Source organism: Cetorhinus maximus, chromosome 1 (assembly GCF_964194155.1).
Source record: "Cetorhinus maximus chromosome 1, sCetMax3.hap1.1, whole genome shotgun sequence".
Taxonomy (NCBI): domain Eukaryota; kingdom Metazoa; phylum Chordata; class Chondrichthyes; order Lamniformes; family Cetorhinidae; genus Cetorhinus; species Cetorhinus maximus.
Genome location: NC_135879.1, coordinates 234434010 through 234446271, shown reverse-complemented (window position 1 = coordinate 234446271; position 12262 = coordinate 234434010). Strand labels below are relative to the sequence as shown.

Genomic DNA, 12262 nt, shown 5'->3' with positions numbered 1-12262 from the left:
CTGCCTCCACCGCTCTCCGGGGAAGAGAGTTCCAAAGCCTCACAAACCTCAGAAAGAATTTCTTCTCATCTCCATCATAAATGGGAGACCCCCTATATTTAAACTGTGTCCCCTAGTTCTAGTCTCTCCCACAAGGGGAAAACATCCTTTCAGCACCGACCCTGTGAAGTCCCCTCAAAAACGTATATGTTTCAATAAGATTGGTGTCTCATTCTTCTAAACTCCAGTGGATCAAACCCCAGCCTGTCTGTCCTTTTGGTGTACCTACATGGACTGCAGCGGTTCAAGAAGGCAGCTCATCACCACCTTCTCAAGGGCAACTAGGGATGGGTAATAAATGCTGGCCTAGCTAGTGATGCCCAAATCCCATAAATGAATTAAAAAAAACCTCTTCTCACAAGATAACACCTCATCCCCATTCCCCCTATCACCCCCCCATCCCAGGGGTCAGTCAAGTGAATCTTCTCTGAATAGCTTCTATGCATTTTCATCGTTTCTTAAATAAGGAGACCAAAACTGTACACAGTACTCCAGAAGTGGTCTCAACACCCTGTACAACTATAGCAAAACATTCCTACTTTTATCTTCCATTCCCCTTGCAATAAACAACAACATTCCACTTGCCTTTCTAATCACTTGCTGTACTTGCATACTAACTTTTTGTGATTCATGTACCTGGACACCCAAATCCCTCTGTACCTCTCAGTTCCAGAATCTGTCTCCATTTAACTAATATGCTGCTTTTCTATTCTTCCTGCCAAATTAGGCAAGTTCACATTTTTCCACTCCATGTGCCAAATTTTTGCCCGCTCACTTAACCTATTACATCCCTTTGCACACTCATGTCCTCTTCACAACTTACTTTCCTACCTATCTTTGTGTCATCAGCAAATTTAACCACCATACCTTCGGTCCCTTCATCCAAGTCATTGATATGAATTGTAAATAGTTGAGGCCTTAGCACTAATCCCTCATCACACTCCACATGTCACATCTTGCCAATCTGAAAATGACCCATTTATGCCTACTGTTTCCTATTATCTAACCAATCCTCTATCCATGCTAATATGTTACCCCCTACACCATGAGGTCTTACTTTGTGTAGTAACCTTTGATGTGGCACCTTGCCAAATACCTTCTGGAAATCTAAATACAGCACATCCACTGGTTCTCCTTTATCCACGTTGCTTGTTAATTCCTCAAGAAATTCCAATAAATTGATCATACATGATTTGCCTTTCACAAAACCATGTTGACTCTGCCTGATTTCATTAAGATTTTCCAAGTGCTCCACTTTAACCTCCTTAATAATAGATCCCAGCAATTACCCTGCGATAGGTGTTAAGCAAACTGGCCACTAGTTTCTTGTTCCCCATCTTCCTCTTTTCTTGAAGAGAGGAATCACATTCTCCATTTTCCAATCTTATGGGGTCTTTCCAGAATCTAGAGAATTTTGGAAAAGGTACAACCAATGCGCCTACTATTGCAGTCACTTCTTTTAAGACTCTAGACTTCAGTCCAAGAGAACTAGGCAGGTAGTGCAGGAGTCCCCTGGGGTCCAGCTCACCAAATCGGTTTTCCGTTTTTGATACCAGTGAGGGCATCGGTTCCTCGGAGGAGTGCAGTCAGAGCCAAGTTTGTACACCACATGCAGCTCTGCTGTACAGAAGGGGAGAAAGAAGAGGAGAAGAGTAATAGCAATAGGGGAATTGTTAGTTAGGGGAACAGACAGGTATTTCTGTGGCCGTAGACGTGATTCCAGGATGGCATGTTGCCTCCCTGGTGCCAGGGTCAAGGATGTAACATGCTTCTGGGGGAGGGTGAACAGCCAGAGGTCGTGGCCCACGTTAGTACCAATGACATAGGTAGGAAAGGGGATGAGATCCTGAAAGCAGACTTTAGGGAGCTAGAAAGGAGATTGAAAAGCAGGACCTCTAAAAGCAGTAATCTCAGGATTACTCCCAGTCCCATGTGCAGGTGAGTATAGGAATAGGAGAATTGAGCGAATAAACATGTGGCTGGAAAGCTGGCGTAGGAGGGAGGGCATCAGATTTCTGGGGCATCGGGACTGGTTCTGGGGAAGGCAGGAGAGTCTACAGAATCACAGAGTGTAGAAGAGGCCCTTTGGCCCATCGAGTCTGCACTGACACATGAGAAACACCTGACCTACCTACCTAATCCCATTTACCAGCACTTGGCCCATAGCCTCGAATGTTATGACGGGCCAAGTGCTCATCCAGGTACTTTTTAAAGGATGTGAGGCAACCCGCCTCTACCACCCTCCCAAGCAGTGCATTCCAGACCATCACCACCCTCTGGCTATAAAAGCTTTTCCTCACATCCCCCTCAACCTCCTGCCCCTCACCTTGAACTTATGTCCCCTCGTGATTGACCTTTCAACTAAGCTGCTCCCTATCCACCCTGTCCTTGTTCAGGGCACTTGCTGAGGGTCTGGACTCCCATGTAGGCCAGACTAGGGAAGGACGGTAGATTTCCTAAAGGACATTAGTGAACATTAGGGTATTTATGGCAATTGACAATGATTTCATGGTCATCATTAGATCTAATTCCAGGTTTTTATTGAATTCAAATTTCACCATTTGCCCTGGTAGGATTGGAACCCAGGTCCCCATCCTTCCCTTTCACCTCCTAATTCACAATTATTTGTATCCTCTCCAGTGAAGACAAATGCAAAATTATCTGTTCAATTCATCCATTTTTTTTATTTTCCATTATTAATTCCACATTCTCACTGTCCAACGCACACCTTACTTACTCTTTTACTTTTTAAATATCTGTAGAAACTCACTTTTTATATTTCTAGCTAGCTTTCTCTCGTACTCTAATTTCTCCCTCTTTATTAATCTTTTTGTCATTCTTTGTTGTTGTTTACATTCTGCCCAATCTTCTAACCTGGCACTCATCTTTGCTGAATTATACACTTTTTCTTTCATTTTGATACTATCTTAAACTTCCATAGTTAGCCACAGGTGATGCATCCATCCCTTAAGGTCTTCCTTTCTCACTGGATTTTTTTTTAAAATGAGTATTCGGAAATATCTCCTTAAAATGTCTGTTACTGCATTTCTACTGCCTTAATCCTTAACTTAATTTTCCCAGTTCACTTTATCCAACTCTGACTTCATGGTCTCAAATTGCCCTTATTTATGTTTAAAACACTAGTCTTAGGTGCACTCCTCTCTCCCTCAAATGGAATGTGATATTCAAACATGTTATGATCACTGCTACCAAGGGTCACCTTCACAAGGAGATCATTAATCCCGTCTCATTGCACATTACCACATCTAGTATAGCCTGCTCTCTGGTTGACTCTAGAATGTGCTGCTATTAAAAAAGCTCCCAAAAACACGATGAACTCATCATCCAAACTGCCTCGGTCAATCTGATTCGTCCAATCTACACGTGGATTAAAATTTCCCACGGTTATCATTGCACCTTTCTCACAAGCCCCCATTATTTCTCCCTGTACACCCCGTCCTACAGTGTGGTTACTGTTAGGGGAGGGTCTATAAACCACCCCACAAGTGATTTTTTTTGACCAATTGGATAGCACTTTCAAAAGAGTTGGCACAAGCACAGTCTCATCCCTCTGCCCTTTCCCCATATGCCCAATTCGGCATTGTACTCAGTGTTAAAGCATTTTACGTCAACGTAAGCTACAGCATCATTTGCCCCCACCCAGATGGTGGCATAGGAGCCATTTTCAACGGTTTACACCAAAAAGAGTTTCAGCAAGATTTTGGAGTATCAATGATTTTGGGTTTAATCAGCAAGTACTGCAGGCTGACACTCCTCGCTGCTCTCGATGGTCTGTTAGTCAGTAGGTGTCTGAACTCAAGGCACAGCTGAGTCAATGTATGCTTACGGATCTTATTTGTTCTTGGATTGTCAGCGGCACCGACAAGGGCAGTGTTTATTTCTCCCCCGAGGACACTGAGTTGATTAGATTGTGTCGGACTGGAGTCACACCTTGGTCAGACTGGGCAGATTCCCTTCCCTGAAGGGAGTCATCAAAACAGTTAGGTTTTTACAACATGGTCATTATTTTTTTTTAAAAGGTATATTTTTTCTGAAGCTAGCCTATAAATTTTATGAAGTTAAGTTTATCACAACTTGCTGGAATTTGAACCTGTGACCTCATGCTTGCTAAGCCACAGTAACTCAAAGCCCTGTAATACGAAAAAAAGATTTGATATAGTATGAGCACTTACTTCAGCAAATATCATTTACACTGCTTAGGATAACCCTAACTCACTGTGCACTTGATATGTTTTAAGCGCTGTGATAAAACATCAGTTTGGTTCTAATTAGACTCTCGCGCTTTAGAAAGCTCGGGGCTTCAAACTCCATTTCATAACTTGAGCACCTAATGTGGTTTGCCTTACGATGTGGTACTGGAAGTGTGTCTGAATTGCCAGAGGTGCTGTCCTTCATCTGAGACATTAAAGAAAGGCAAACAACATTGGAGAGGTCCTATACTATGTATAAATGCAATCTCATTCCTTCCTCAAGGTGCTGTTTATAAACTGCCCATCGACTTACTGCACACTCTTGTTAGTGTACAGCACTCCTCCAAAATTTTACAACAACTTTTTTTGGTCTAAACTATTGGAAATGGCTTCTGTGCCACCATTTGGGTGCAGGGAAGATGATGATCTGGTTTGCTTTGATGTAAAATGCTTTAACGTTGAATATTATGCCAATTTTAATAAAACTTTACAGCCACAGTTCACTTATCTAGTTTTATTTTGTCCTTGTAGATAGTGCCTCAGTGCACTCTAGACAAAAAAAACAACCTTTACTTGCTGGGAGGTGTGGGGAAGAAAAGTGAGGAGGGAGTCATTAGCAAAGCTCATTAGAGCACTTTTTTGGGATAAAAGAAAAATAACCTCCGAGGCAGACGTGTGTTCAGGCCCCACTCTAGGACTTCAAGTGCTAATCATGTAGCACTACGGTGAACTGTCTTTCAGATGAGAATTATAGCCAAGCCCTCGTCTGCTGTTGAGGTGAGTCAGGAAGATCTCCTGGCACAATGCCAAAAGCAGGGCACACCTGACCAACATTTAATCGCTCAAAAACAGATTAATGTGTTGCTTATTCTGTTACAGGCCGTGAGAGCTTCTGCGCACCAATTTCCCATCAATTTGCATAACATGCGAAGAAAGAGCGGCAGCAAAATGGCTACAAAGCCTTTGGGAACATCCCGAGGAGCAGAAAAAGGTGCTATTCAAATTCACGTTCTCATTTCCTAAACCGAGGCAAACAGTTCTTCATTGGATACCTCTCCAACCGCACTGTGGGTGGCACCCACACCAAACAGACTGCAGCAGCTCAAGGTGACGGCTCACCATTGCCTTCTCAAGGGCAATTAGGAATGGGCTATAATTGCTGGCCTAGCCAGTGATGTCCACATCCAGCAAACAAAAAAATAATAATTTTCCCAAACCCATCCATCTTCTGGGTTTGCTAATAGCTTGCTCTAGAGTTAATTTGCACCCATTATAAAGAACAAGTGTTCACATCAAGATCTTTCTTTCCCACAGAAAAAGAACAAACAAACCATTGGAAAATCATTAACATATTCCCACATCCTTGTGTTTAAGCCCACTAAGTTTAGAGGCTCCATTTGCTCCTTGTGTCACCACTGCACATCTCTCAAAAACATCTTTTAAGTCCTTCACATGCAGTGAACTGCTTTGAAGTTCAGTGACTCTAAAACAAGCAAATATTGCTCTAAGACTCATTATAAATCAATGACCCGCTGAAAGTAAATATAGCATTACACTAGGTTGCAACACTAAGCTATATATATTAAAAAAATCAAACCAACACTTAAAAAACGCTCATGCACTCAGAATTCCAGATGCCTGGTTAATATTTATAGTTAACATGGATATGCTTTCTATATCTCCCCTCTTGAAAACAGATATTGACTTAATGTCCAATAAAATTATTTACATTCCACATTCAGTGATTACTGCAATTAAATTTAATCCACTCACCACTTTCTTGGAAGAAGTACCCGTTCACAGTGGAGGTTGGGGTATCTGCATTAAAATAAAATGAAAAAGGATTTAATTCGAGCACAAAAAGGAGTTTACGGTCACGCACATCTGTTCATCTCTTTTTGTGCCAGTCTTCCATCCTCCATAAACTTCCCATTTCAACTAATACTCTGCTGCCTGTACTGTCAGCCCCACTCACCTATCATTCCTGTCCTACATTGGGTCTGGTTCCTCAACACCTCCATTCTGAAAATTGTCATGTTTAAATTCCTTCACGGCTTTGTCCCTCCCCGTCTCTAACTTCCTGGTTTGGTAATCCAGAGGCCTGGACCAATACTCCAGATACACAAGTTCAAATCCGACCTTGGCAGCTGGAGGAATTTAAGTTCAAACTAATTAATAAATCTGGAATGAAGTACTAGTCTCATTAATAACGATAAAAATTAATAAAAAAATCAAAAGTCCTTCAGGGCAGAAAATCTGCCAACTTTATCCCCTCGGGCCTACATGTGACTCCAGACCCAACGCAACTGACTAGAAACTGAAATTGCCCAGCAAGCTACTCAGTTGAATGAAAGCGCTACAAACAAAGCACTGTGGATGTCCCCACACCACATGCATTGCAGCGGTTCAAAAAAGGTAGCTGCCACCTTCGAGGGCAATTAAGAAGTGTAATAAATGCTGGCCTTGCCTACAACGCTTACATCCCACGAACAAATCTCCCCCTTCTCCAAAAAGATATTCATTCAGCTCTAAAGTGATCATGAACACATCAACGCATTTATCTGGCACATATAAGCAGCACACTGGGGTTTAAAAATTCCACGTGAAAATCTTGATTATGTTTCGTTATATTGCGGCCCTCATGGTCTACTGTGCAAGTAATTTATTGCAGAATGTGATCAACCCTGATCACGTCTCGTGTTTACAGATCTGAGGTTTTACAAGATTGGTATGTTTTGGGACTGTTTTTAATGTAGAATAAAATGGAGGAATGAAATGGTCAGGTGATTGCTCCGAATTCTGCTGACTTGATTATCAAAGATTATAGGGAACCCAGGGATTTACTTATTTTTTTTTACTTGGAGGAAGGTGCAAGGTGCAGACATACCACCACCTGCAAGTTCCCCTCCAATGCATTCACCATCCTGACTTGGAAATATATCACCGTTCCTTCACTGTTGCTGGGTCAAAATCCTGGAACTCCCTCCCAAGCAGCACTTGTGGGTGTACCTCCACCACATGGACTGCAGCAGTTCAAGAAGGCAGCTCACCACCACCTTCTCAAGGGCAATAAAAATGCTGGCCTAGCCAGTGAAGCCCACATCCCGTGAAAGAATAAGAAAAAACGTTCACACTTGCGGACAAGCATCTATGCTGATGGAGAATAGATTGTTGGTCTCCAAAGTCCCAGGAAGGTGTTAAGCATGTTAGGTTTTGTAAACAGTTATAGTTTAAGGTAGCTGATCAGCATGTCTACCGGGATACCAGGCCCATGTGATTCACACTGCAATGGAAATGGATGTCGGGAGGAGAAAGGTGCTCGGAAGCTGGTAAAATCAGATTACAAGGTTCTCCTAAAAGATATCCCTGAATTTCATAATCAGGTCAGTCTGCAGGGATCCGAGAGGAAGAGGAAGCACAGCTACAGGCAGCAAGTAGAAACAGGCATCGTGTAGAAATGCAGGTAGATGCTTACGCTCAGATTGTAAAGGCCAAATTGGTGAGGATTTAAAACAAGGCTGGAAGATTCGCCTAGCTTGAGCTAGGGGAGAATCTCCAGGAAAACTTTCACCATGAATGATAAAAGTCAGCAGACTGGGAAAAGAAAAAAAAGGGGAAGTAAACCCTCAGGGGCTAATAATCACTTTGAACTGGTTCCAGGAGAATAGAGTGCCTAGTTAAGGATCAGAGTAAAGTATAACCATGATAAGAGATTTTTGATAGTTTTAAATGCTAACAATGGGTTGGATTGGGTGGGGGGGGTGGGGGGTGGGCGGTTTACAGCACAAGCTGCCTATTGAAAGAGTGTTTAACCACTGGTGCTTTTAGGCTATTTGTTAATGTAAAAGTCTTCATCTTCATTTTAAATCCTCAGAAATTTGGCCTTTTCAATCTGGGCTCAAGCTTCCACCCACATTTTTGTGTAATAAACCCTAGGGACTTGCTGCCTCCTGTTCTCTCAGATCCCTGTAGGCTGACCTCTCTGTGAAATTCAGTGAAACCTATCTTTTAGGAGGACCTTGCAATCCAATCTTACACCAGCATCCTATACACCTTTCCCCCCTCAAATTCCATCTCCATGGCAAAGTGAATTACATGGGATTGGCATGCTGTTGCGTCACCCTTTCAGCTTTACATTGGGAGTTCGAATTTCCTTTTAAAAAGTTATCAATCTCTACAAGGATTGTAACACTCATCAACATTCAGCAACAATTATTAGACTCTCTGCTCATCACACAAATCCCAAAGTCACAATCACTGGCTTGTGTACATTCTTCAATGAAAGCAAGGTCTCAAAAACAAAACAAAACCCAAGTGTAGCTATGAAACTTCACATAACAGGAAATGAGGAAAGCCATCTTAAATTTATCTATCCAGAACAAACACACTCAATCAAATTCACCAAAACAGATTAACTGGTCATTATTAGCTATGGTCTCACTGAGTGGCAAAACAGGCTTAAGCAACTGGATGGCTTCCTCTGTTCCTATGCAACTATGACAGAGCTTCCTGTTTGCAAGTTGGCAACTTCGTTATAGGAACAGTTGTAATGTAGAATACGTCAAAGCTACTTTATTGGATTGTCAAAGCATTTTGGGGAATCAGGGGGTGATGAAAAGCACAATATAAATTCAAGATTTTTTTTTCCTTTTAAGAGGAGGGTAGAGGATAGCGGTGGTTAGAGTTCTGACATGTTTTGTTGTCGAAAATTAAGCTCTGATTACAACGTACAACACCTCCACAATCGTGCAAGTATGTGTGGTTTTTGTGGAGCAGCAACCTAAGCCAAGAGAATACTGGGCCAAACTGACAGATCATTGCATTGCAAGTTTTTTTTAATTCATCCACAGGATGTGGGCTTTGCTGGCTGGGCCACCATTTATTGCCAATCCCTACTTCCCCTTGAAAAGGTGGTAATGAGCTGCCTTCTTGAACCGCTGCAGTCCATGTGGTGTAGGTACATCCACAGTGCTGTTAGGAAGGGAATTCCAGGATTTTTGACCCAGAGACAGTGAAGGAACAGCGAGATATTTCAAAGTCAAGATGGTGAGTGACTTGGAGGGTAACTACCAAATGGTGGTGTTCCCATCTATCTGCTGCCCTTATCCTTCTAGGTAGTAGCGGTGGTGAGTTTGGAAGGTGCTGTCCAAGGAGCTTTGGTGAATTCCTGCAGTACATCTTGTAGATGGTACACACTGCTGCTACTGTATGTCGGTGCTGGAGGGAGTGAATGTTTGTGGATGTGGTGCCAATCAAGTGGGCTGCTTTATCCTGGATGGCGTCAAGCTTCTTGTGTTGTGGGAGCTGCAGTCATCCAGGTAAGTGGAGAGTATTCCATCACACTCCTGACTTGTGCCTTGTAGATGGTGGACAGGCTTTGGGGAGTCAGGAAGCGAGTTACACCTCACACAATTCCTAGCATCTGACCTGCTCTTGTAGCCACAGTATTTATATGGCTAGTCCAGTTCAGTTTCTAGTCAATGGTAACCCACAGGGTGTTAATAGTGGAGAATTCAGTGATGGTAATCCCATTGAACATCAAGGGGTGATGGTTGGATTCTCTCTTGCTGGAGATGGTCATTGCCTGGCACTTGTGTGGCAGGAATGCTACTTGCCACTTGTCAGCCAAAGCCTGGATATTGTCCAGGTCTTGCTGCATTTAGACATGGACTGCTTCAGGATTCACGAATGGTGCTGAACATTGTGCAATCATCAGCGAACATCCCCACTTCTGACCTTATGATGGAACGAAAGTAATTTATGAAGCAGCTGAAGATGGTTGGGCCAAGGACACTATCCTGAGGAACTCCTGCAGTGATGTCCTGGAGCTGAGATGATTGACCTCCAATAACCAGAACCATCTTCCTTTGTGCTAGGTATGACCAACCAGTGGAGAGTTTTCGCCCTGATTCCCATTGACTCCATTTTTGCTAGGGCTCCTTGATGCCACACTGTCAAAAGCTGCCTTGATGTCAAAGGCAGTCACTCTCACCCCACCTCAGGAGTTCAGCTCTTTTGTCCATGTTTGAACCAAGGCTGTAATGAGGTCAGGAGCTGCGTGGATCTGGCGGAGCCCAAACTGGGCGTCAGTGAGAAGGTTATTGCTAAGCAAGTGTTGCTTGAAAGCACTTGTTGCTGGTCCCTTCCATTACTTTACTGATGATCGAGAATAGACTGATAGGCGGCAATCAGCCAAGTTGGATTTGTCCTGCTTTTTGTGTACATGACATATTTGGGCAATTTTCCACATAGCAAGGTAGATACCACTTTTGTAGCTGTACTGGAACAGCTTGGCTAGGGGCACGGCAAGTTCTGGAGCACAAGTCTTTACTACTATTGCCGGAATATTGTCAGTGCCCATAGCCTTTGCAGTATCCAGAGCCTTCAGCCATTTCTTGATTTCAGGTGGAGTGAATTGAATTGGCTGAACACTGGCATCTGTGATGCTGGGAACCTCCGGAAGAGGCCAAGATGGGTCATCCACTCGGTACTTCTGGCTGAAGATTGTAGTAAATGCTTCAGCCTTATCTTTTGCACTGATGTGCTGGGCTCCTCCATCATTGAAGATGGGATATTTGTGGAGCCTCCTCCTCTGGTGAGTTGTTTAATTGTCCATCACCATTCATGACTGCAGTTGGCATGATTGCAGAGCTTAGATTTGATCAGTTTGTTAAGGGATCGCTTAGCCCTGTCCATCACTTGCTTCTTATGCTGTTTAGCACGCAAGTAGTCCTGTGTTATAACTTCACCAGGTTGACACCTCATTTTTAGGTATGCCTGGTGCTGCTCCTGGCATGCCCTCCTGCACTCTTCATTGAACTAGGGTTGATCCCCTGGCTTGATGGTAATGGTAGAGTGGGGGATATGGGGGGCCATGAGGTTACAGATTGTGTTCGAGTATAATTCTGCTGCTGCTGATGGCCCATAGCGCCTCATGGATGCCCAGTCTTGAGTTGCTAGATCTGTTCAAAATTTATCCCATTTAACACAGTGATAGTGCCACACAACACGATGAGGGGTATCCTCAATGTGAAGGTGGGACTTCGTCTCCACAACAACTGCGCAGTGGTCACTCCTAGTGATACTGTCATGGATAGTTGCATCTGCGGCAGGCAGGTTGGTGAGGATGAAGTCAATTTTTTTTTTCCCTCACACCATCTGCTGCAGACCCAGTCTAGCAGCTATGCCCTTTAGGACTCGGCCAGCTCAGTCAGTAGTGGTGCTACAGCGCCACTCTTGGTGATGCACATTGAGGTCCCCCACCCAGAGTACGTTCTGCCCTCCTGCCACCCTCAGTGTTCCCTCCAAGCTCCTAAACATGGAGGAGTGCTAATTCATCAGCTGAGGGAGGGCGGTACGTGATAACCAGCAGGATGTTTCCTCGCCCATGTTTGACCTGATGCCATGAGGCTTCACGGGGTCCGGAGTCGATGTTGAGGATTCCCAGGGCAACTCCCTCCTGACTGTATATCACTGTGCCACCACCTCTGCTGGGCCTGTCCTGCCAGTGGGACAGGACATACCCGGGGATGGTGATGGTGGTGTCTAGGACATTATCTGTAAGGTCTAATTCCATGAGGATGATTATGTCAGGCTGTTGCTCGACTAGCCTGCGAGACAGCTCTCCCATTTTTGGCACTAACCCCCGGGCGTTATTAAGGAGCACTTTGCAGGGTTGATAGGTTCTGAGATTGCCATTGTCGTTTCCGGTGTCTAGGTTGATGCGGGTGGTCCGTCCGGTTTCATTCCTTTTTTGTGACTTTGTAGCGGTTTAATACAACTGAGTGGCTTGCTAGGCCATTTCAGAGGGCATTTAAGAATCAGCCAGATTGCTGTGGGTCTGGAGTCACATGCAGGCCAGACTAGGTAAGGGCGACAGATTTCCTTCCCTGAAGGACATTAGTGAACCAGGAGTGAAGTCATCAGTCCGGATTTTGCGATTGTAATGATGACAAAACTGTCAGAATTTATCCTCATGAAACTGAGACACTACTATGCTGACCCAGAAGCAG

The 12262-nt window shown here is 43.9% G+C and overlaps 1 protein-coding gene across 2 annotated transcripts in view; it reads right to left on the bottom strand.

Moving 5' to 3' along the window:
• slc4a11 (solute carrier family 4 member 11) overlaps window positions 1–12262 on the bottom strand; it is a 232749-nt gene that overhangs the window by 144743 nt on the left and 75744 nt on the right. For both annotated transcript variants that reach the window (XM_078554605.1, XM_078554596.1), the window contains exon 2: window positions 6024–6068. Coding sequence is in view for 1 of the 2 variants with exons in the window: in XM_078554596.1 (XP_078410722.1) it covers window positions 6024–6068 (45 nt within the window). In the remaining variant the exon portion in view is untranslated. The remainder of the gene's footprint in view (window positions 1–6023; window positions 6069–12262) is intronic.